The 26201-nt window shown below is 28.6% G+C and overlaps 1 protein-coding gene across 1 annotated transcript; it reads left to right on the forward strand.

Moving 5' to 3' along the window:
• Positions 1–204: 204 nt before the first annotated feature.
• Positions 205–25831, forward strand: LOC129958957 (nuclear cap-binding protein subunit 3-like). Its single transcript, XM_056071713.1, has 12 exons — positions 205–525; positions 11290–11352; positions 12530–12627; positions 12899–12930; positions 15615–15743; positions 17695–17799; positions 19474–19601; positions 20048–20225; positions 21225–21296; positions 21625–21738; positions 24813–24927; positions 25054–25831. The coding sequence occupies exons 1-12, from the start codon at positions 331–333 to the stop codon at positions 25550–25552; spliced, it is 1728 nt and encodes a 575-aa protein (XP_055927688.1). The 5' UTR covers positions 205–330; the 3' UTR covers positions 25553–25831.
• The last annotated feature ends 370 nt before the right edge of the window (positions 25832–26201 follow it).

A 26201-nucleotide genomic window follows, 5' to 3' on the forward strand; every position in this document is an offset into this window, starting at 1 on the left:
TGATGAAGTACAATATATTAAAAATACTTTAAATCTTTTTATTACATCTTTTTAAATATCAAAGTGCTTTTATCATTGAAATTTCTATGGATGAGTCTACAGAAAGTGTCATAAGTCAGTTGGCTTTTTCAAACTTATATTACCTTGACTGGAAAATGGCAACACTTTAAACTTGTTTTGAAATAAACTGAAGTGATAAAACAGCTGAAAGCTAGAGACAAGAGATAGCTATAAATTTGCCGTTTATTTTTTGTGGATCTTTATACTAATTATTAAACTTGTCAATACTTTTAACTTTCACAGTTCCAAAGTGACAGTTGTTATAGATACATGATGGATCAGAAATCTATGGGAAAGCTTCTCCCTAATCTTGAAATTACGTTAGGACTTGATACTGATTCAGAAATTTTTACTGAGGAAGGTGAGCTCTATGATTCTCTAGATGAAGAGCTTGAAGATTTTATGGAAAATGAAAAAGATCAAAAGCAGGTCGAAGTTTATCGTACATGGATGCAGACATTACAAGTATGTAATTTTTAGTATTCGTTTGTGTTGTAAATTTTATAAAACTATATTTTCTGCTTTGATATTGTTTTCATATAATTTTGTAAGATTCGTCTATTTATTCTTTTTTTTTTCATAGTTTCAATGTAGGAAATTTACATTTTGTGTGTTTTTAATAATAATTCAAAGTGGAACTATTTTTATCAGTATAGGTAAGTCATCAAAATATTTTTGGCGCGAAATCATAGATTTCGTCAGTCATGTATCAGCTGTCATCATTAATTCATCAATGACATTTGTACTTCGTTATGAAACTTCTTAGTGTATGTCTATCGTTTTCAAAAATCGAATCTGTTTCAAATATTTGGAAATTAGTATGTGTATCCTATATTTCTATTTATGCACTACTGTTGCCTCTTATTGAGTTAAAAAATAAAGAAGGCTTTTTATATTAATTTTATGATGCCAGCACCCAAATTCAGCATATATATCCTGTTCCTTTTATGAATGCCTTGTCCGTAAAAGATAAATCATGATTGTCAAAGAATTTAAGTTTAAACTGTTTTTTGATTAAGGAAGACTTATAACCATAAATAAACAATCTGTTCTGCTGAATCTATTATGATGTAAATATTTTAGTATTTAGGAGTGTCATCACACCTTTAATATTAATTACTGTAACATTTTTTCTGCTTATTGCACGCCACTGCTGCTTCTTATGGAACTCGGAAGTGTTATAAATGCCCTTTTTTGATGCTAGTTTACAAGTTCAACTTTTGTAGTTTTATCTTTCTGTGGTCACCTTATTTGTTCGAAATTTTTTTCAATTGGTATCAGATTTTTTGGCAGTAGGCTTGTCTTAACTTTGAAACATTTATTTAACTTTTTTTAAAGTCCTTTGTAAAATGGAAAAGAGCTGCTAAAAATAAGTGGTGCATTCATTGCTAGAAAAGATTACTCATAGAAGGTAGCGTATTCTCTAGAATGGTCTAGGTATCAATGGCAGCTCATCAGCACAGAAACAAGCATTGTTGCAAAAATATTTCACAAAGAAATAATTAAAATACAATAACAGCTTTATTTCTAAATAACTCAAAATTTTTAATTGTAACTACATTAATTTGTTTTAGAAAATTTGTCTACTTATCTTTTTTCCAAGGAATGACGTCTCGTAAAAACAAACAATTGTGTATTGTAGCAAATGAGTTCTTGCTAGGCAGCTTGAAAGCAAAATCAGAAAAATATAAGAGTTAATGAGAAAAACTATTTCAATGTTAGCCATGTTTTAAGCTTGGACTGCAATCAGAGCAGTCTTGCACTTCTACACTTAGGAGATAAATCTTTCGTTTTCACCTTCTGCTATTCCGTAGTAAGTGAATTTTAATGTCTACTGGGGTTTCTGTCTAAACAGTTTTCATCTACACAGGTTCAATATGTGTATCTTCTATTTATTGATTCATTTCTGTCTTATTTCTTCTTTTATGTTACTTTTTCTTCCTTTTTTTATGCATTGAATTTTCAATATAGAAAAATAATAAAAAAAGTTTTAAAATGGAAAAGCAAGCTTCAAGCTAATTTCAAGGATGTCTGCAACCCTAATGGATGAGTCATTTGTGCTTGGTATATTTTAAATAATTCTGTTCTGTTTTAATTGTAAATGTAATTTCATCCACAAATAAAGTGAAAAATATATCTTTTGTATCAATTACATCCATTATTTTTTTCAAGATGCTTCCTTTTACTTTACATACAAGATACAAAACTTTTATATCTCATCAGACATAATAATTAATTTCTCTGAATGCCACTTAATTATTATTTAATATGATGCTTATCATTTATAAAGAGCAAAATTGTTGGCAAAATTTGTGAAAATTATATCTACTTATTAAATAAGATTTTTGGTTAATTTCAAATTTATAATTTAAATTATAAGCATTTAAAATTTTAAAGAATTGATAATTTTCTAATATTGAAGATGATTTTTGCAGTGATCAATTTGGGTCCAAATCAAAGTGATCATTATATTCAAATGATTCAGTATAACCAAAATGCCTTAAAAATACTTCAATTTTGTAGGAATACAAGGACACCAGAAAAAATAGACTCGCGACATCATTTTCTTTAATTAGAAAAATTGACGTAATGTACAAAATTGGAAAAAATTCTTAAATTAATTTTTTAAGTTTTCTTTTAACAAGTTATCAAATTTGCATATTTTTTGAAGTATTTAGCATTAATTGGAAAAACTGTTCGTATGAATAATATTCATCAAAAGATTCAACATGCTGTCTGCCTTCTGATGAAGCAGTGCTTCACTATTCTCCCAAAAGTGAACCATACCTTCAAAAAATAAAATTCATTTTTTTTTATAGATTAGTCAAACACACAGTCTGGGCTATTTAATTCATGTATTTTTTTGTTTTTAAACAGTTTGTTTTTATATGTTCATGGAGGTCAATAATAGTGCTTACAATATTGAAAAAATTTTGAATTCATACATGTATACTTTAATAATGTCTGTAAACAAATATTCTGCACTTTTATTCAATTTTTGGCTTTGCAAAGTAGCTGCAGGTATATTTTTATTTAGCTTAAAAAGGAAATTACTTTCATTTTAATTTTTTCAAATTGTAGTTCATAATTTTAGATATCTTAAAGGATGTACCGTGCATCACATTAAAACTGCTATAAGTTTTACTAGCAGTACTAATTTTTTTTTCAGACAGAAATAATTTCTAATCTGCTTTGTACTTTCAAGAAGAAAAAAAAAATTCTATTATTAAGACAAATTCACATTAATAATTTTTCAAAATATAAGCATTTTAAATTTGTCCCGCGCATCACACATCCTTATCCGGTGCATTGTTCATGTTAAAATAAGTGTTTAAAAAAGGGGGGAAATAAAAGACATTCAGAAATTTTTGGTGTTTACATATTTATTTATGTTAAATGATAAAAAAAAAAAAAGGTTCTTAAAAAATATAATTTAATTGATTGTTGTTACAAAAACATACATAATCTGTCTTTAATATAAATCTGCAAAACTGTAGCATCCTCATGAATTTACAATTTCAGGAGCTTTTATCTTTTTTACTATGTTATTCTGTGTGTAGAACAGTTTGTTTTCATGTTAGGCCATTTCCAATATGCACCATTTGTGCTCTTTGTCATCACAGATACTTCAGTTTCTGCACCTATAATTTGAATTACCAGTCCAGGGTATTCCTTACCATCATAATTTACCAAGATCCAGTTTCCTATCTCTATGTTGGTATCACTATGAGATTGTTCCTGCATAATTGGGTTAGCTGCATTTAGGAAGAGGGTAGTCCATCATTTCGTGTGCATTTCATTCCGTGTAACTTTGAAATGTTCAAAATAGGCACAGCATTATCCATACATCATTATTTCATGGAATATTTCTTTCTTCAACAAATAAAACTTTTGTTGCTTGCATTAAACCTTTTACCAGGTAGTAAAAATCAGAAGCAGATTGTACAATGTCAGAAGATGTTTGCTTGCTCATAACTTTTTGACGAACAAGTGATTTGCTCTTTCCCCTATACCGTCTACAACACCCTTCTCATGGGAAGTGGCAAAATATTTCCAGCTAAATGTTTTCTGGTATTTAAGGCTAAGTTCTTGTTGAAAAAGAGCCAGAAATTTATTCTTGAATTCAGATGATGGGCCATCTGTCCAAATCACTTCTTCCAGTTGTTTATTTTCATCTGAATCGGGTTCCAGTTCAGAATAAAGCAACTGAACAAATGCTCTGACTGTATTTTTTTCTTTCTCTTTTGCATCGGAATAAATTAAAAATGTTGAGCAAATATCCTGAGAGAATGCCGCTGCTGTGAATAAAGTCACACTGTTTCTAGACCAAAGAGCGCTTTGAATTTCATTCTGATATTCACAGCTGTAATTCATAGTGAAGTCTAGCTGAAGAACTCTTACATTAGGGTTTCTTTTATCATTCTGAAATTCTTCATTTTGAATTCGTTTAATATTTAAGTGGGAAGTAAACAAAGAAAATGTCTCTTTTAAGCTTGGCACAACTTCACCAATGCAGCTTTCTTTCACATTACATCTTATTAACTTGCCTCCATATTTCTCCCAATATTTCCATATAACTGCATTTTCATCTGGTTCACTGATTTCAATCTTTTCTCCATGAGAACAATCACTACAAAGACCTTGCCAACAGTGAGAATTCCTAGTATTATTACATAACACTTCATCCCAAAATGTTTCATAGTCATATGTTTTCTTAAGACATTTTAACTTTAGAAAGAAATTCTCACAAATCATACATTTGCACTGGTCGATTGGTGTTTCATGTAAAAGACAAACATTTTCAGGACGAAGTTTACAAAATGTAGAGAAACTAATTACATATTCAGGATGTTCATCTTTGAAAATAGCATATGCCTCTCTAAGAAATACAACTAAATAATGTTTTCTTAGTTTTATTTTCTTACCATTTGTCCATGTAGTCATTTCATCTTTCATTCCTGGGGAAGTGTAAGTTATATCTGTTCGGAAAAAGAAATCAGTGACTGTTGTTTGTAATGATTTGTTACTTTCTAAAGGTTTCTTTTTGCATGATTCTAATTTTAATCCACATTTTTCTGCAAGTTTTGTCACAACAGCCACTTTTTTTTGTTGGTAATTTTGGTAGTACTCTTACACATTTCTTGAATGCTTTACCAAACGATTGAGGACTTCTGAAAGCACCACAAACTCTTGAAGATATGGCAGGTAAATTATCAGTTGTGTTAGAACACATTTCTTTCTTTTTCAATCTATATAATTGTTTTCGTACAGCTTCATTCCTCCTATATTTATCATTCTCAATTGGATCTACCAAGCTTTCAGCGTTTTCTTTAAGTTTAACAGCCCTCATCCTCTGCTTGTTTCTTTCTCTAACTCTTTGTTTTTATCTCTATATTTCTTAGCTCTTTCTTTGTCTGACATTCTAACAAACTCCATAAAAAATAATAATAAACTGGACAAATTAATTTTTGTTAAATAACTAAATTGATGATAATAACAAACTTGCAAACATGTGGTATGTAAAGTGAAAGCAGACACAATTACAGTTTAGTTACAAAGTAACTCGCATCTTTCATAAAAAATATTAAAAATGAAATGAGGCTTATATGAATATTAAAATAAATCATATTTTTAAACACATTTTTAGCTGATTTAATTTTTTAAACATTTTAAATTATGCATTCACTAGTGCCATCTTCCGGCAGTTATTTTATGTAAATAAATATCTGCATAATGTGAATACATTATTAGTATCTCACCTGTCATGTATTCTCTAAATATAACAACCTAAATATATTGAGAAATGGTATAAATCTCAGGTGTAATCAAACAAATCACACTTGTCCCATGCATCACAGCCAAAAAATCAACATAAACTATTAATTAAATTTTATATTTACTTAATATTGAGTACCACATCAATCTACTGATTGTTCTTTCATTAAAAAAAATTAGTCAGTAAATCCAAAAAACATCACAGAAATTAATATTAATACCAGCATGATCAGAAAATCTGATTTTTTGTGAATCCCGTTCATCATGCATGCATTTTAATTTTTTTGTTTGCTTAATTTTTAAATGTAGAAAAAAAAATTGCATATCATTTTGAAGTGCAAGTTAAGGGCTTATACCTCGTAATTTTCAAAACATTGAATTACCTTAATTTCAGTAAAATTTATTGATTTAAACACATGTAAATGTCCCGTGCATCACGTAAGAATCGCCCACTAGTGTATCCATCTTTTTTCTCTTACTTTGAAAAATCACTTTTTCACTGCATATTCCATGTTCTCATCCTTCTATTATTGCTTTCATTTACACATTAAATTGCCATTCTATTGGACTACAGATTTGATATCATTCCTACTTTTCCTACTTACAATTAAGAACAAATTAAGAAATTTTCTACATACCTACCGATTTAGTCTAGGAAGTTAATCGTACTCTTTCAGAATATCTTATGTAGCTTTCATGCTCAACATGTGATGATTGTTCATTGTGAAACTGACAATGTTCTTTAATCACAAGCATTAGCTCGAGATTAGAAGTAGGTTTGAACATTGCAGAGGGTAAAGTGAAAGATTTGGATCATTGGAGGTAACGACCTAAAGAGCATTGTTTCCTTCCCACCCATCCCTTGAACTTATCATCTACCTTAGACTCAAAATTTCAAAAATTTGTAATAGTACCACCGAATGAATAGTGATATTTACACTTTTTTGTGATTTAAATAAATTAGACGTTCGTTTACTTTTTTTGTGATTCTTTATATACTGTTATAATTTATAAGTTACAAATTTTTTTTGTATGTGTAATATTTACACTCTCTAATAAAACTGGCAAATAAAACAAAGAAACACCTGTGTTTTCTTTCGATTTCTAAAATTTCTACTACAGGTATTAAAACCGGTAACCCGGTATTAAGATCTAAAAAATACCGGTAGTGAAATTTTGGTCCGATATTGCAATCCCTAATTGCCACAATAGCTCTAAAAACTAAATAACACCATTTGTCCCCTTTTCTTCTGCACTGATCAGTCTAATTTCCAATACCATTATTGGAATAATGACTACAGCATCTTCAATGCTAGTAGAGTACTTAAACTGAACAAAGACACTTTTCAGGCTCAAATTTAAACTGAACAAAGACACTACAAAAAAACTGAATGCATGCCCAAAAATTTTGCTGTTTTAAAGGCTGCAACTTGTTTAAAACCATGTTTATTAAATAGCAATGCAGTATTATATGAAAAGTGAATAGTTGGGTTATAGTTTATTCTAAAGCACAAATTTTCATTCCATGTTCAGAATTTGAAAAGATCCAATTTGAATTTTTTCTGAAAAACTAAGAAGTGAATACAAAGAATAACTTGATTCATTTAATAAAAAAAACTCATTTAGATGATTTCTTATGTTTCAAGTTCCAAGGAATTATCTAATTTTTGGGAAATTGTAAAAATAATTCTTATATTATTACATGACAATGTGACTTTGAAAAGTAAATTTAGTATTGTCAAGGAAATGCTTGTTGAAAATTTGATGATTCTTTTATTGTTCTAAGAACTGTGTATACCATGAATTTTTATGGAAGTGTGTGAAATGTTCCGATCTTAAGACATTTGCTATAGTATGCAAAATTAGCACATGCGAGATATTTTGAAACTAAAAAACCCAAACAGTGTCAAAAAAAAAAAAATCTAACAAATACCAAACAGCTTTGAAATTAAATTGTACTGCATTGTAAAAATGAGAGGCCTCTCAAGCTTTGGAAACTTCTGCCACAAATATTGGCCTTACCATCAACGACGATAAAACCAAATTTGTGGAATTCCCACCCCGAACTATAAATCACAGTGTTCCTCTATGTATTAAAGGACATACCTTCAAAAAAATCGATCATTTCAAATACCTTGGCACAATGATTAATGACAATAATAAACTCAGAGCAGAAATTGACAACAGAGTAAAAATGGCTAATAAATGTTTATTTGGACTGAAAAAATATCTAAGATCCAACTTAATCAATCGCAAAACTAAACTAAGAATTTATAATACTCTTATTATGCCTGTTCTGCTGTATGCAAGTGAAACTTGGACACTCAGCATTCTCTGGGCATGTTCAAGAGAAAGATCCTTAGAACTACCTTTGGCCCAGTACTAGATAGAGGATGTTGGTGAACTAGATTCAATTTTGAATTATACAAACTCTATAAGCAACCACAGATAATACTGGTTATCCGAAGCAATAGGTTAAAATGGCTCGGCCATATCTGGAGAAGTCCTGAAAACAGCGCCCTCAAAATATCCACTTTTAAAAATCCTATGGGATCCCAGGGGAAAGGTAGACCTCTGACTAGATGGCTGGATGATATGGAAACAGACCTGAGTGTTCTGAGGATAAAGGACTTTAAGGGAGTTGCGAGGAATAGAAAGTGCTGGAAAGTATGCGGGGTTGAGGCAGCCAAGGCCTGCAAGCAGCTGTTGTGCTCATAAAAAAGAAGAATTGTAAAAATGAGACTGAAAATTCTGCGGTTGGGAGTTGCAGAAATTGGTGCTCAAATATATGAATTGGGGGGAATATCTTTATAATCTTTTTTTGTTAAGTGATCATTAAATGGTTTATATCATAATAGCAAGGAAGTTATTTTGTGTTCTATTTCATCTGAACCCTAATTTTGTATCGCTTTAAATTAGAGTGCAAAGTAAATTATCAATATCTCCTCTTTCCTTTTAAATGTGAATTTGTCTTGTAAAATGCTAGGAAATAACAAAGACAATTTTTTTTTCCGCATATAAACATTTATTTAGTATATTATTATTTCGGATAATGTTGAATTGTTTCTTACTTCCTTTTGCTTTTTCCACTAATAAAAACAAGGGATTTATTGTTATTCTATTGTAACGAGCACTTGGGTGCTATTCATACACTTCCTCTAATAAATACTGGGAAAACGCAGGGAATTTATTTTCCAGGTTTGACTGGCAATCCTGTTAGTGTAGTATCAAAATAGAAGATTATTCAAATCAAATCTGACTAAAAGACACCAATTTTTAAAAACTATATGAAAATATTCAACTTTCCAAGCAGACTATTATTTTGTTGAATAAGTTTAAATTTTTAGAGGTGTAAAATAAATCTTAATTTTTTTATATGCAATTAAAATTTTGAAATTTCAAGAATATTTAATCCATGAAATTTTAAGAAATATAAATAAATAAAAAAATCTACTGAGCATAAACAATGATAAAAACTGATTTAATCAGAGCGTTAATAATAGGACCATATTAGGATGAACTGAAAATGTTTAATATGTTATTTAAAAAAAGTGGGGGGGGGGAGACACCATCTTTTTTTTCACTACACACCAGAAAAAGCTTGTTGAAACAATTTATCGTTTAGTTATAGACATTTATTGTAAATGCTAAAAATAAACTTTATTAAGATGAGAAATTTATATATGCTACTTAAAATATTTGTGTCCATTGCAGAAATTTGCTTTGAAATTAAAATCCCATGTATTATCTTCTAAGTAAAAGCATGGTCACGATTACTTATATTAAGAGGGCTTGGTAGTTAAATCTTGGTTTCAATATTAAAGGACCATGAGAACTGAAGTCCCATTTTAATAGAAAATCCATCATGTTTCTGAACTTGCTGCAGTTTTATTTCGCAATCAAGGATCGGGTTTGTTTAACCCGGAAATTTGGCAAGTAGTGCTATTTTCATCATCTGATTGATTGTATTTCAAAATTATGAGGTCTCTCTCCTAATAGCTTTCTTTCATGTAGCTTTAAAATGGGATGCATGGTGCATAATTTGGATTGAAAAGCAAATTTAAAAAATGAAAATTTATGATTTCCTTTTCAATGCTTTAAGTTTAATAAAGAAAAAAGATTTTAAGTAATAATATTACATACATTATTAAGTGAAATTTTATTTGTAATTTTAGAGTAAAGGACCATTGATTGAATGTCCTACAGTATAAATAAATTTTTCAAATGTACCAAAAAATGTATGGAATGTCGTAATCAATCGTTTGCGGTGTCATATATATTGTATTTATGTTTGTAAAGGAGCTTTATGAATAGCTTTAACCTTTTTCTTATCTATAAAGAGGTTTGTCGCTCTTTGTAAAAATTGACTGCTGTGTATGTATTAATTCTTGCTACTTAGTATTCTTTTAGTATTTCTCTAATTGTTCAAACAGGATTGAAGAGCATTTCAAATGATAATTATGGAAAGTAAATAAAGATGCTAATGCTTTTTAATGCCTTTTAAAACATTCAAAGCATCTAATTACCATTGGCTTGTTCTCATATCAATAAAAATTAAATTTGAATTAACAATGTTAATTGCCATTTTTTCATTGCTGCAAGAAACATTTAATGATGAGAACTTGTATGATTTTTAATCTGTTTTTGTATCATTCAGTCAAAAAAATTTGTTGGAATAAGAGAAGAATGCTGGTTTCATTTTGAGTATTATGAAATCCGTGATGGTTGAACTGTTAAACAAAACAAAGGGGGGGGGGGGGAAGAGAAGACTAATTACCTTCTTTCTATAAATGTTTTTATCTACACAACTGTTTCTGATTCACAGATTTTTAAGTGTTACATACTTTTGTTATTGTTTTAGAAACATTTTAAAAAATTGCAAAGTTGCGAGACATTAAAAAAAGTTCTTCCTGGAAGTTCATGAGGTAATAAAAATTTACAGCTTAAATACTTGATAATGCTGTAAAATGCATTTAAAGACCTTTTATTAAATTTTATTAGAGATTATCATATGATTAATACAAAGAATATAAAGTTTAAAAACTTGATGCACAATTTTTAAAAGCTCCATTCTATTATAGAATGCCTACTCTTCAGTTTGGTATATACATAGCAGAATAAACTTCTAAATATAATTATCATTTCTTTGTGCTGTATTTATTATCTTTTATCAATTATTTTTCTTAATTACTTTATTAAAAATGTTTATATATAGAAAAGCTTTTTTAACATTAACCAAATATATTTTTGCTTTAATCTAATTTAACGAAGGAATGCATTAATAAGAAAAAAATTGTTTATAAATTATGTGTAGCAATATTTATTCAAAACCATTTATGCTTCTTTGATTTTCAGTCTTATTCTTCTGTTATTTATTTAAATTATTTTGCTGTATATAATGGAGGCATTTAGAATCCACAGATAATGTTATTTGAATGCATTTCTACTTTCTAGGAGGTTAAAGTCTATGAAAATAAAGCTGGAACTTTCGTCACTGGAGTGGATCTTGCTTCTGAGGTATGAATATGCTTCCTGTGTTAAATAATTAATATTGATTTATCAAATGGATATTTTACAATATATATATGTGTGTGTGGATTGCATCTTTCTTTCTCTTATTTATGTAATACCTTGTCAACTATATTATAACTATCTCAGACTTTTACGAAAACTTAAAAATGAACTGAAAAATTCAATAAGTAAATTTATTCTTTTATTATTTTTCTACAAACTTTGTTCTTTCATTTTTACTTTTAAAACCTGAGAATTTACTCACCTAATAACTAAGAATGTGTCAAATTTAAAATGGAACTTTTTTGCTTTGTAGTCTCTAAATAGCAAATATTGATTCTCCGAGTTATAACATAAATACATAATTATTATCTGTGTTCTATTGATGATATAACGAATACTTTTCCCTTTGCAAACAGTCCTATTATTGTGGTTAAATTTTCATCTTAGTATGGTCCATCTTTAGATTTAAAGTAATAGTGGCCTCAGAAACTATAGTAGACATTTGTGTATACCACTGCTCTTTAATTTGATGGAAAAAATCAAATACTCTTCTGAAAAGTTATTATCGATATTAATTGAACTTTGTTCAGTTATTGATTGGTGAAATTTACTTTTTGAGATATATTTTCATAGTTATTTAATGAAAGTTCCTGTTCTTGTAAAATCCAAAAACGCTTATTTCTCTATTGCACCACTCTTTTTTCAATTCTTTGTTGCCTTCAAATTAAATCAAAAGTTGTACTTTTTCTTAAAGGAATTTATTTTATCATAGCGACGGCTGACATTTTTGGCTAAAGAATTTAATATTTGATTCCACGATACTCTAAAAATCCAAGCACTTTCTCAACAGTATTTTAAATTGTGCAATCAAGAAAAGGATAAAATTAAAATATATATATATATAATGAAAAGTATTGCTCTAGGTGAATTTTATAATGACATGATTCAGATTTTCTAATTGTATGCTATAAATCTTCTAAATTAAGTGTAATTTTATCCTAAGTGCTTTCAAAAAATAAATTAATAAAATTTTATTGGATTACTGTAAACACTTAAATAAATCTGGAACCCTGTTTAAGATTTTGTGCTCTATTAAAAAATTTTCCTTAAATAAATAAGTTATAAAAACTGTGCATGATTTTTGGAATATTTTTCAAATTTCATTCTTTTTTTGGTATAGGCATTAATAAAAAAGTTACAAGAGCGTGCTGAAAGGTTTGGCATAACAAAAAAGGATGGACCAATTACACAAAAGAAAATTGACGAGTTATATAAAAGGTAATTATTGATGAACTTTAGTAATGTTCTTTAAAAGAGTATGCTTCTCAAGATCAGTCTTATTACTAAGTGCTATTCTGTTTATTTAACTAAAATTGTCTTTTTAATATTTTGTAGTTTTCTATTTCATTTCAAATTTAGCTAAAAGTATACTTTAAAAGATATATTTTTTTAATATAAAGTATTTGATTTCTAAGTTTCCATTTTTTATGTTTTACTGATGGAAAAAAAAAAGTAATAATCCCCGACTAATATTTTTTGTTCATTTTAGCTTAGGCATTGAACCAGAAAATTTAAACACATGTAAGTTCCTAAACTATTTATTTGCTTATTTTGTTGTGTTAAATATTTCTTAAATATATATAACATATTTTCTGAAAACAATTTCCTGATAAGATAGTTATTTTTGTTACAAGAATATTATGTTATCTGCATTTCATGTGCTATCACTTTAGATGTACATAGATTTGTTAGGAAATATTTATCCCAATTGACCAGTTTTATTAGATACATTAGTCTTCTAAAATTTTTATTACTGCATCTTAATGAGGTAGATCTATTGCAAGGGATTTCTTTATTTTTATTTTTGACTGTAAATCTTAATAATGCCTTTATTAAAGGTTAATTAAAATATATTTTGGAAATGGTAGCATGTATTTTAATGTGAATTTTGATAATTATTTTTCTTCCTTCAAAACAAAGTGAATTTTCACTTTGCAGGAATGCTTTTTTGCCAAATGATAGTAAAAAGATGTAATATTCATAATAAAACTAACATTTGATATAAATACACTTTTTAAATCTTCATATAGCATATTATTAACTTTTTCCCATGATATAAGACCAAATGTGAAATTGTTGTCTTGTTATAAATATATCTCTTAATGTATTAATATATTTTATTTCTTTTTTAATTCTTTGAATTCTTTTTTCTCATTATTTGTATATTCTAATTAAACCTTGTGCTGATTATGCATCTCATAATAATTTGTGTTATCATGTACCCAATCTCTTGTTTTATTCCTTTTGTTTAAATTATTATTTGTAGCCAACATCAGTAATGTTATTTGCTTTTAAATTAAACAATATTTATATTTTATTACAAATAATTAAGTTTAATTTTAAAGGTGATATAAATCATTGATGTGAAGTATATTTTCATGTTGGACTACATATTGAATTTATATTTCCAGTGACGCTGGATGTATAGCATCATTAAAAGTGCTTATTTTTATTTCTGAAGGAGGAGGGGTGTGTGTGGAATTTTTTCCATGCTAGATCTGCAGAGTTATATGAATATTTCTTTCCTTGTAGTGTCTGATCTTTCATCTCTATGGAATGCCCATTAAGTCTGGAGGTCAGTGAAAAATGATTTCCCTCAATTTAGGGAAAGGCTGACAGTGTGGGGAAAATATATGCCTTTTATAGGCTTGATTCTACTTTCATCTGCTTTTGCTTGCCAACATAGGGATCGGGAGGACGTATTCAGAGATAATTTTATATATTCCCATAAATTACCTGAATTTGTTTTTAAGTCACTTGTCTTTGCATTTCTGCACATAGTCACTTTTTAATGAAGCATTTGTTTATTATATTTTGACATTATTATTAGAGAAATGATTCAGTATTTTTACTTTTAGTAATTTTCGGGCAAATATTCTGGGAAAATGTTTATTTTATGTTGTGTAAACTTTCAATGGTGAATGGCTGGAGGTTTGCAAAAATAAAAGTAAAGTAGCGAAAATTACTAAGGAATCAGCAGTGTAGCTAGATATCCAAAGGCCTTGGTGCAAATGAATAAATAAATGTGGGCCCTATTTAAACTGGTTAAGTTTTATCAAAAAAATAAAAAATATGTGAATAATTTAAAGGTGAAAAATTACTTTATCATCACCTCTTTATTGTGCTCTGCAGAACACAGGAAAGCAAAGCTACATACTATCTACATGCATCTGTGCGAGTATTCTTGTGTGAGCTTTAGTGATCATCCATGTTCGATTAAACACCACGGTAGACTTCTTCCAGAACAGCTCTGAAGAATTTAGGAATTACCGGAACCGGAAGACAAGAAGTAATGTAATAGATAATAAAAAATTAAACAATAACGAACAAGATAAGTTTGTTTTCAATTGCTATTAGCGATAAATATCGGAGTCTAGCTTGGCCCACACCGTTTCTTAAATAATTTTTAATTTGCTAAATGATCTTTCAGCTGCTGCAGAAGTGACGAGAATTGTATAGAATAATAACATTGCTGTAAATACTTCTGTTAGAATTGTAGCATTCCATATTTGCTCACTGTTTCCTTATATAATTGGTGAACAGAATTATTTTAGGGAGAACTAGGTTGTTAATATTAAGAAATTGAAGGGGAACAGTTTGGGCCTATTATATTAAAATACTTATTTTGGTATTCGTCACACTTTTATAATAAAGTTGTTTCATCTACAACTAGTAAAAACGTTGGTTTTAGAAAATTGAATATTTGACAGACTGCACTCATACAGTACAACGTGTATTTAATTGATCTAATATTGTGTCTAGCATCTTATTGAAAATAGTAATTTTAAATATCTTTTCTCGGTTTCGAAATCGGCGATGATAAACTAATTCATCAAAATGGTCTTAACTTTCTGTTACCTTTTTTTCTTGAAAATAGGGATCTATACCATATTTTCGTACTGTTTCACTTGCCTTGCTCTTGAATGATTCAAAGTCATTTCTATAAATATGCAACTTTACTTTTGTCTTTGCTGAAGCTCTGCTTGCCTCGTCCAAATCGATATTGATCTAAAATTTTCGATGCATAATTAATGTCATTGAATACTCAGTGCCAGAATTCGTAAAGCAACACAAACTCGAAGTGTAGCATTTTTGTTTTTATAGTCTCTACTTCACTATGCTCATCTTTACTGGGGTTCTTGAGAACTATTTCTGATAATGCTTTGATTTTATATATAAACGAAGTTTTATTGCTTATATTGTAGGTAAATTGAAAAATATTCGTTTAGAAGCTCTTCATATGCGTGGAGTCGAGGAGATGAGTACAACTGATATTTTTACTTATTTTGAAGATTATTGTCCTGCATCTGTGGAATGGATCAATGATATTTCATGTTAGTATTTTATATTTGCATATCATTTTTTAAATTCTCTTTAAATTTAGTTTGATAAATGTTTTGAGGGATTTAAACAAATGCTGTGTTTCTTGCTCAATTATGTATGATTAAGAAAACTTAAATGCCTTTTTACTTAATAAAATTGTAAATTGTATAAAAAATAGGTAAAATTTCTGTCTCTGAAAAGAATTGTTAATTTTTTTTTTGTGAAATCTTGCACACTATTTTGTTTAAAAAAATATTTAAGGAATAGTTTATCTGCTAATAGCCATACTGAAAAAATTAAAACTTTAAACTACAGTCATACCTTGCTTAACGACCACCTTCTGTAACGAATGATTTGTACAACAAGCAAAGCAAAATGGGAAAAGGGGGGGGGGACCATTCTCCTAACTGAACGAGTAAAAGGAAGATATAACATCACATGTAGGATTCGCTTGTATTTCGCGTATCAGGTATGTTAAACATTTGTTTGAAGAGAATTCTTATTTCTGCATGAAAGAAGTTTTGACTGGCTGGATGGTGTTGAAGGCGAGTCTGAGGAATTTGAAAATGAAGTGTTAAACGACGAGATTGTGTTTCTGGCCAAGATTATTGAGTAGAGATGGGCAGCAACAACATTGATGAACTGGTGAAAGAACATAGATGGAATTACAGAAGATTTTATAGAACTGTATTCTGTGACATAGTAAAAAGTTGAGGATGAGATTTTATCTAAGAGGAGACTACTACCTCAGCAGCGCAATAATCTTCTAATGAAATAAGGCAATTGCTCAAAGCATAAAATTTTATTTTATCATATATTGAGAAATGTCACTCAAATCATGCAGTAGTAATGCGTTCTACAAATTTATTTAGTGATAGTCATGTCTATTTTCGCCAAATTTTGAAGCTAGTCAAAGACAAATGTCTTTAGACTTCTTGTATTATAAATAATAAATTTGATAATTTTTTTTTGTCTGGAATGAAACGCATTATCCTATTTAACATGGCTTCTTATGTAAAAAATTATTCGCATTTTGAGTTAGATTCGAGAGCACCTCGCTTAACGAGCGTAATCCGTACTGCCAGTATGTATGTAGTCCATTCAGATCCAACTTCAAAGGTGAAGGTACTGTTTTGGAATTTGAATGCAGCCACCATTTTTCACTCTGTAATACAGAGATTTTCAAATTTTGTACTACATTGATAAAAATCAAAATTACATGTGTCATCATAAAAGCATTTTCAAATAAAAATCAATGTATTCTAAATGAAATGTTTATTATCAAAGAATGAAATATTTTAAAGCTATATTATTTAATTATATTCGCAAATCTTTTAATAAAATATAAATATGTTATATTATGTAATGAATAATGGTTGACAAGGAATAATAATATATATTAAGACTTATTTTTGACGAGTATGAATGCAATAAATGAACCCTTTTCATAGAAGCCAGTTTCGATATGCGGGACTATATTACCATTTATTTCAAGCATATGCAGGATGATGTTGCAAGCATGTTCTTTTATTTTTAATTATTAGCATGGCTGAAAATATATTATGTTAAAAATATATTATTATTAAAGACATTAGTAATTTTATCATTTTTTTTTAGAAATATATTTCCATTTATCTCTTTTAAAGCAAAATTAGTATAAGTTAACTTTCTTGAATTCATTATGATGACATTACTCATATTGGTTTGAATCTTGATTAATAAGATTTCGTCAGTGTAATTTAGTATGTTGCTGAAAAAGTTGCAGGCATATTTTTAATACTATGGTATAATATAAAATATGCTTCTACTTATATCATAAAGTTATACGAATAGCAAAGTGTTTCTTTGTTTGTACCGCGATTAATGTGTTTCTTTTATATCTGTAGATCACAGTTACTTGAAAAAGTATAATATATTAAAGCTATTGTTTTTATTAATAAAATGATTTTATTTACAAAACAGGCAATGTTATTTGGTTGGATGCTGCAAGTACAGCAAGAGCAATGATTGGTATGAGCCGACCTTTGACCTTAAAGAAGAAAGGTACCACAAAGCAAAAAGTAACAGGTATTGGGAAAGAACAACAAAATATAACTTTCGAAAAGTACTGTGTAAGATTGAAATATAAAAGATTAATCTGTACCTGATTGTTTTTTTAAACTAATTGATATTTTAATTTGCAATTTCATATTTGTGTAGAGTTATGCAGTATTTTTATTTTCAAGTTGAAGCTATTTCAGGATAGTTTAAAGATTTATGTATTTTTTATTAAAACATTTTATTTTAAGATTCATATTGATTGCCTTCTCATTTCTTACTTTAAATATATTTTCTTGATAAGTTTCATACTTATAGTTTTTAATTGGGAATACTTAAAATAAATTGGTTATATGTTGAAGTATTAGGATTAATCAAAGAAATATATGTTGAATTTTTAAAAATATTTTTTTCAAATGTGATATTTCTGTTAATATTCCTTTCTAATATTTTATCTAATATCTATGTATATAAATAGCTAACGTACGAGGCTTAAAAATCGCACTTATTACTCATTACGGAATGGCAACAGACAAATATAAGCAAACTATCGTATGAATTTCAGATAGCTTCATTGTTCTTACAGCTACACTGAACTAAATGCTTCGCTTTGCTAATTAATGGAGCTGCAAAATGTTATTAAAAGTTCTGGGTAAGGTTCACCATCTTATCAAAAGTCAGAGGAAAGAAGATATAAAAGAAATCAGGAAGTAGCCTTCAAACAGAAAGTCTAATCGAGCACAAAATTAGGCTTAACAGTCGCCAGATGGATAATCGCTGACTTTCTTATAGACATTGATTTTCTTATCTACCAAAGCAATTGTCTTACAAAAATGCTCTTCGTATTATCTTAAGACAAAACTGCCTTTTTAATGATATTAATTTCATTTCTATAGAATTTTTACCTGAATTTTAATAATAGTTTTTAATTTTGATATGCAATCTCTGAGAATGCTTGGGGAAAAGTGAAGAATCGCTCATCTATTTCGAAGTCGCCAACTTGATGCTCTCTCCTACCAAGTTCTGGAATCAGCATGGATATCTCAATTGGTGTCATTAAAAGCACTAAAGTAAACTCGCTAAATATGCGAAATAACGAATATGCTAATGTTTTCAAATGTTATGAGGGAATTCAAACCTAGCCATCAGAACATGTAATTGCTAGCTTTTTCCCATCACCAGCGTTATAGTAGGATTTTCACTTCCGCTGTTTTTTTTATTATATATACACTTTTTAATTTGTGGTAAACTGATTCTATTGAATTCATGTTTTTGAGTCGTATCAAATAGCAAGATAAAATTTTTAAAAAATGATTTCATATTAATCATTTAACAGCCTAAAAATCCAATAATGCGGGTGAGCAAGCTAATTACTGAAGGCAGCTAGTTTTATCTATTATTCTTAAATGTTATATTTTTAAAAACCATACGATAATTATTAGTCATTTGTTTCACCATTCCCTTTCTTAAATATTTTCTTAGCTCTATAGGGAAATACGTACATTTTTCTTGTTTACAAATAGGATATTTTCCAAATTAGTTTCTCACTATGAATATATCTTGCTTCAAATGAGAAAATGTAAAAATTACAAAATATTACACTGTGAAATTTGCAAAATTTCATGCATAATTATTTTAGTAATGGTTATGAAATATAACAGGATAAAGTTTTCTCACGAATTTACTTTTGTAAATTTTTTTCAGAATCGGTGGCCAAAGGAGTTGGCCAATGGATCGGTGGCCAAAGGGGAGTAAAAAGTCCGGAGGTTGAATATATTATTGAAATGTCCGATTTAGAGGAAGATGAATGCAGTGATAAAAAAGAATCTGATGTGATTATTATTGTCATTATTATTATTATTGGAAAAGTTAAATTTCGCATATTAATATCACTTTTATTTCTATGTTTGCTTTAGAATATTTTTAAAAATAAATCTTAAGCAATTATCATGTAGAAATTTTTTTTAAATTTAATTAAATTTATTTCATAATGAAGATAAACTATGTTATTATGAAAGAAAAGTTTACTATTAATTAGTATAGAAATTTAAGTTAATAAATCTATTTTATATTAAACTGTAAAGAAGTTATTTTTGTGATTTTGAATGTGTTGTTAAAGTGGTTATTTTTTTATTGTAATTGATACAATGTGAACAAATTTTAACAAAATTCTTTTTGTTTTCCCCTTCATTCCTTTATTATGGTTTTTATAAGATTTATATGATTTTAAGTATCATCTCATACGATTCATCTTAATTTTAAGTTATAATTTGAATAGGAAACGGTAGTGAAATCTATGGAAGTTGATTCCCTGCCAGATACTGAGAAACCAGGTAAATCTGAAACAAAAAATGATTCATCTGAAGTAGTCAATGTACCAGTGCCACCAGGTTACTGGAGGATTGGAATTCGTCATCCTAAATCGAAAGCCATATTGCTGAGGTTCGCCACAAGAGGTGATTTTGTTAAAAATTTTTCTTTCATTTTGATTACAGGTTATAGCATTTAAAATTTCTAGAGTAGTCGTGGTAAATGAAATTTTATTTTAAATAATATTTTATTCTTGTAGTTTCAATAACTTCATCAAATTTTTGTTTTTGTTATTGGTGTTATTAGCATTTGATTAATTTCCCTTTCTTTGATATAGTTGCAACTTAATTCCAATTGTTTAATATCTAACTCATTTGTATTTCTTAAAACTTGTATTGAAAAAATGAAATATTGTACTGTTCAAGCTACAAATTAATTCAGTAATGGCAATTACGATCCTAAAAAAATTTGTTTAGACGAACTTATTAATCTAAAAAAAAAAAATTACAGTAAACAAATACTAATTGAATTAATAGTTGGTTTTCTGAGTAGCTGGAATGAATTAACATTTAAAAATATATTTGATATTGATTATATATGGTATTTTCTCATACTTATGTTCCCATTGTTTATACTTTTTGATGGCTCCATGTGATTAAGTTCTAAGTGGTAGTTAAGGTAAGTGGCTTCCCTAGATTTATACTTCTCCTGGTTTGCACCATTATTCTTCTGGTCCCTGGAAAAGTGTAAAATAGGGATTTTACTTTATTATTTGTGTAAGTTTCAAATTAAGTAGATGGACTTATTTTTTCTTATAAAGGTTTGTAACTATTTGTCAAAGGATTAAATATCTTATTATTATCAACATCATTTATTTTGTGATGGAATTTTGTGCCCCTTTCAGAAAGCACCAGGCCAAGGAATTTATTCTCTTAGAAAAAACAGGATATATTGTGTTGTTGAATGGATAATTTAACTCTCATTTGTCCCTTCTACCATTCTTTCGTTAATGTGAATATTCAACTATTAGTCAAGAATGGCATGTTTTAAATATTCTATTGATATTATATATTCATTCTAGAAATAGATGCTCAAGTCTTAAGAGTTTTTTTTAGCTTTTAAAATCGTGTTCCTTTCTGTTATAGATGATAAAAAACTGCCAGGTGCAGAGAAGAGGAGCCAATACTATCAAAAATATGGAAATCCGAATTATGGAGGTAAGAAAGAGAATGTAATTGTTGGCCTTTGTAGATATTATCCTTAAAACTTATATTTCTTGAATTTTAATTAATGTATTATTAATACATTCAAGTTTTTTAAAAAATAAACATTTTTATATTTTTTTCTTTCTAAGTATCATAGTTTCTTAGCACATTTGCAGTTATGATAAAATTATTTGAGAATGTTGAGAATTTTATTTCATGTTCATTTGATTTTATTATTAAATATTAATTTTAATCCTCAACATAAGTTTTTAACAAAACCTTGACAATAAATATGACATAGTTTGTTTTTATATGACTTAAGAATTTTCACTTAATTTAGGTTTGAAGGGTCTCATTAGTTCATCTAGGAAACGCAAGATGCAGGCTGCTAGGAACAGACAAGTCGTTGAAAAATTGACTGAAGACATCACTTCTCAGTCAGAAAACAATTCTGGTATGATCATTGTTAACTTACTTTTTACTATTTATTTATGTCTATAACCTGCTGAAGTTGAATACTTATCAAACTGAAAAAAGAGATTTTATTTTTTGCTGAGACATGTATTGACCTTTTATGTACTGATGAATTATCATTCTTATTGGGTTCTAAAATGAGTATTTATCATTTTGTGATTAAACTTTAACTAAATATTTAATTAATTATTTTGAAAACTGAATTTTTTTTTAGTTTAACAAATGTGGCAACAATTTCTAGCTAATAATTAAAGTACTTGTGTTAGGATGATAAAAGTTTTAAGAACAAATAATGATGCTGAGTTTTCAGAAATCCTGATTAAATGCTAATATTACGTCCAATGTCCCATTATTTTTTAAAACCTATATTTATCATATTCCTTGGTCTGATTGATGCCATTAATTTTTTTTTCACTCCCCGAATTATTTCAACAAATTCCTTATTCTTGTCACAGCATAACTTTTTTTTCTCTGAACTGTTCCAAGAAAATATTTCAAGGATTTGCAAATATTTTGATAGAATTTTTCTGCTTGAAAACGCCTTCTACTTTTTATTTATTTGATTTATTGGTTCCCAAATATGGTTACATTTTTAGCGTCAATATTCTAGTAGTATAAAACGTAGTTTGGCATTTTTTCAGAATGCCAGATTTTGCTGTTTTTTAGAACAAGCTTAGTGTATTCTTGCTCATATTAAATCCTATTTATTCCTGCTAAGTAATCAATTTATTTCAAACTTTCACTTTTAGCATGTAAACAACTCCATATCCAAACCACAAAACATTATAATTCCTTTTCAATTAATATAAATTTTATAATTCAGTTTTATTTAATTCTTTAATGTATATGGTGACTTTGCCACTGAAACTGAGAAAAAAAACTTCTTCATAAAAACGGGCTGAAAGTTAATACCATGAAATTTTAAATAATTTTTAGTTCTTTTAGGGGTTTTTTTAATGATTTTATTTCTAAGTGAACTGTTTTTGTATTTGTTAAGGTAATATAAAATATTTGTTGAGAAAACATGCCTACTCTTTTTGAAGTATATATATTAACTAAATCATGAAGAAAGTACATATTTTTTTAGTGATAAATTGAGCATTATTGCTTAGAATATAGTAAATCATTTTATTGAGACAGTGAAATGGTACAATTCCAGTTTCAGTAAATTCCATCAAATTATACTTCTTGCTGAAATGTAGAAATTTTAATGTCTGGAAAAAAATTTTCCTGTTTCCATGCACCTAGGTGTTTATTCTTTTGTGATCTGCAAGATATCGTAAAAATATAAGGCAGAATAGAGTGGTTCAAAATGAGCAGATTTTGTATTGGAGGAAGTGGCATATTAAAAGAGCTTCTTTATGAAGAAGCTATGAATAACAAATCAGTAAGAAAGACATGAAAGCCCCCCCCCCCCAAAAGTAACATTTTATTGAAAAAGCTTTCTATAGTAGGTGTTTAAAAGAGAAATCTTCAAAAATAATGCAAGATGCACAATGACGGTGCATGATTGGCATTTATTAATAAAGATTTTTGGCACTTGACACACTTTTCAATAGCTATTAACTATTTGGTCACTAGAGTTTCTTCGAACTCAGTGGATCATCTATAACATCACTCTCATAATGCTTCCTCAGAAGAAATCCGTGCATGTTAAAAGCGGTATCAGTTTATCCCCTTCTATTCCTGTGCAAGCCATAATTAGCTTACATCGCTTTCTGTACTTTTGAAAAGCTACTCAAATCCCATTCGCAACCTCATACGTAAAAATGCATTTCGGCAAGCTCTGAAATCATGTAGCAGTGCATGATGTCCGAAATCCTCGCGGGGAATTACAAATATTGTCAGCAGACTGCTTTTTTACTTAAACAGCTCCTTCTGCCATTTGAACGCGCATTTTCCGCTCACATTTTTCATTTAACCCTTTTAAAGGGCCATTTTTTTCTAGTCATATTATGTTAAAATATTTTTAGGCTTGAAATTAAAATAAGAAAAGAGATTCATTTAGCTTATTAGATAAATTTAATTTAATTTGATTAATAATTAAGTATCAAATCAAGACACATCATTTTCTGTAAAATAAAGGACTAAGACATCTAAGTTTCTGACTTTCTAAAAAAAATTGTCAGAACTTATGCCAACCTACATAAATTCATACAAAAATTGATAAATTTGGTGGGAAGCATACTTCCCGCAGCCCTAGAAAGGGTTAAACTGTTTATTTCTCTCACTTTTATTTGCCTTAATATTTTTGAGACACTGTGTAGGGTTGTTACGAGCACTTACACATTTTTATGTATGCTGTTAAATCTACTATCTGCATGTTAACAAGCCCCAATAATTTGCCATTTTAAATAAACAAACCATTTGGCATGAGCTATCATAAATCAGCTACACACACTTATTTATATTTCAATGTTGCGCGTCATGGCCATATTCTGTCTGAAATCTTTCCATTTATTACAGGAAGAGACGCTTTTTTCCTTATAAGCATGCATTTTATTGTTTGGTACCTGTTAATTTTCTTTGTTTTCATGGAATTTTCATTCATTTGTAACCATTATAGAAATCCTCATGTATGATTTATTTAGCAATTCTATAAATAATTTGTTTCAAGTCTTTCTTATTTTTGCATCTTTTTGAGTTATTTCATTTTACTTATAAATTGTCCTGAATTTGGTATTAGAATACAACTGCTCGCAGCTAAAAATGCAAATTATGTGACAAAATTTGTCTACCAAATTTGTGTCAACATATGCTGCACAATACTACTAAAAGTTCCTGAAATTTGAGAATCTCTTACAATGCAAACAAATTTTCGTTTTCAAATAGAAAATTTCTAAAAAAAATCATAAAAATTGTATTATTTAAAAAGAGAAGAAGCTAAAAAGTTAGAACATCGAATGAACTTTTAAAAATAAAAAACGTAAAAAAATTTCAATCTGAAGTTTAAAAAATTCTCTACAGGAAGTTCTTTTTATTTTATTTATTTATTTATTGTTGTTTAACTGTGTTAAGACTTGCATTGGATATCCTAAATTATTTCATTTGTAGGTGAAACAAGCAAAAGAACTGTAATTAAAGCAAGCCGAACTAAAATGCCAAGAATGAGAATGTATGCAGACGATGAGGAAGCAAAAAAGAAAAAAAGCGTCCCTGTGCATTATGAGTAAGTGCGCTTTTAGATTTTCAGTATTTTGACTCTTTATCATTGGAATTTATCACTTTATTTTATAATCATAAATTCTTTATAATCTTTATTATCTGTGTGTGATATTTTGAATTCTGTTTACAGAGCAGAACGCAAAAGTGTTCATAGTCGTCTTGGAACAAAATATACTAAAGACGACTTGTCTCAACTTGGAAATAGATTTTCTAGTGAAAGTGAAGAAGAAGATGATAATATTTCTATACATTGTACCGTGCCAGACCGATACAATGTTTGGACAGATATTGCTGAAGAAGACCGTAGGCAAGACATAGCTGAAGAAGACCGTAGGAGACCTCGAGCCAATTCACCAGACACCGAGTCATTTGATCAGAGGAAATCTCGAAGTCATGAGAAAAAAGGAGGTAGATCTTTTGCTCGTAATCGTAGCTCTCCAGAATCTGCGGGAGGTTCTAGGCCTTGGAGACCATCTCGAGATGATTCATCAGAAGATCTTCGAAGGGCATTGAGCTCTCGAAGGCAGAGCCCTCTGAACAGGCGTGAGGAAGATTTGCGTTCTAAAATCAAGCGAATTAAGAAAGATGCTGGGAACAAGCATCGATCCCCTATGTTTATGGATGATTAAAGTTTTCCAGTGTAAAAATATCATCATACATTTGCATTTGTTGGGTATGGTTTTATGATAGCACTTCATAGTAGGATTGAAAAATAAAATACATGTCATCTTTTTAGAACTTGAAACAAAGTCTGCACATTATTTTGATAAGCAATTATACGATGTTTGAAACATGATTGTTTCAAACATCGCATATTTCATTTCTTTTGATTAATCATGTAACCAGTTTGTTGGAGAATTGTATATTGTTGTATGTTGGCAATAAATTTCATTACTCATTTGATATGAAATGTCTGAATGTTTTTATATGTCAAAATTGTGATTTTGTTGTGTAAATTTTTAGAATCTTGCATGGTTACCGATGATTAAACCTGATTAAGTAAACATTTTATCATTCATTATAGATGTAAAGCTGAGCTATTTGTTTTCTTTTTATAACAAAATATTTTTTGCACCCTTGTGTATATATATATTCCTAGGACAAAAAAAAAGCAAACATTTAGCATTAAATGTAAAGCAATTTATTATTTTGTAAGCTAATAGAATTAAGATTACACTCTCAATTTCTTTTACTTGTAAATGTTAAAGAATTTGACAGAAATACTTGTGATTTTTTTAGTAACCCTCTCATCTAATCACAGTACTTAGTTTAAGGAAC

The sequence above is a fragment of the Argiope bruennichi genome, chromosome X1 (assembly GCF_947563725.1).
Source record: "Argiope bruennichi chromosome X1, qqArgBrue1.1, whole genome shotgun sequence".
NCBI classification, from domain to species: Eukaryota; Metazoa; Arthropoda; class Arachnida; order Araneae; family Araneidae; genus Argiope; species Argiope bruennichi.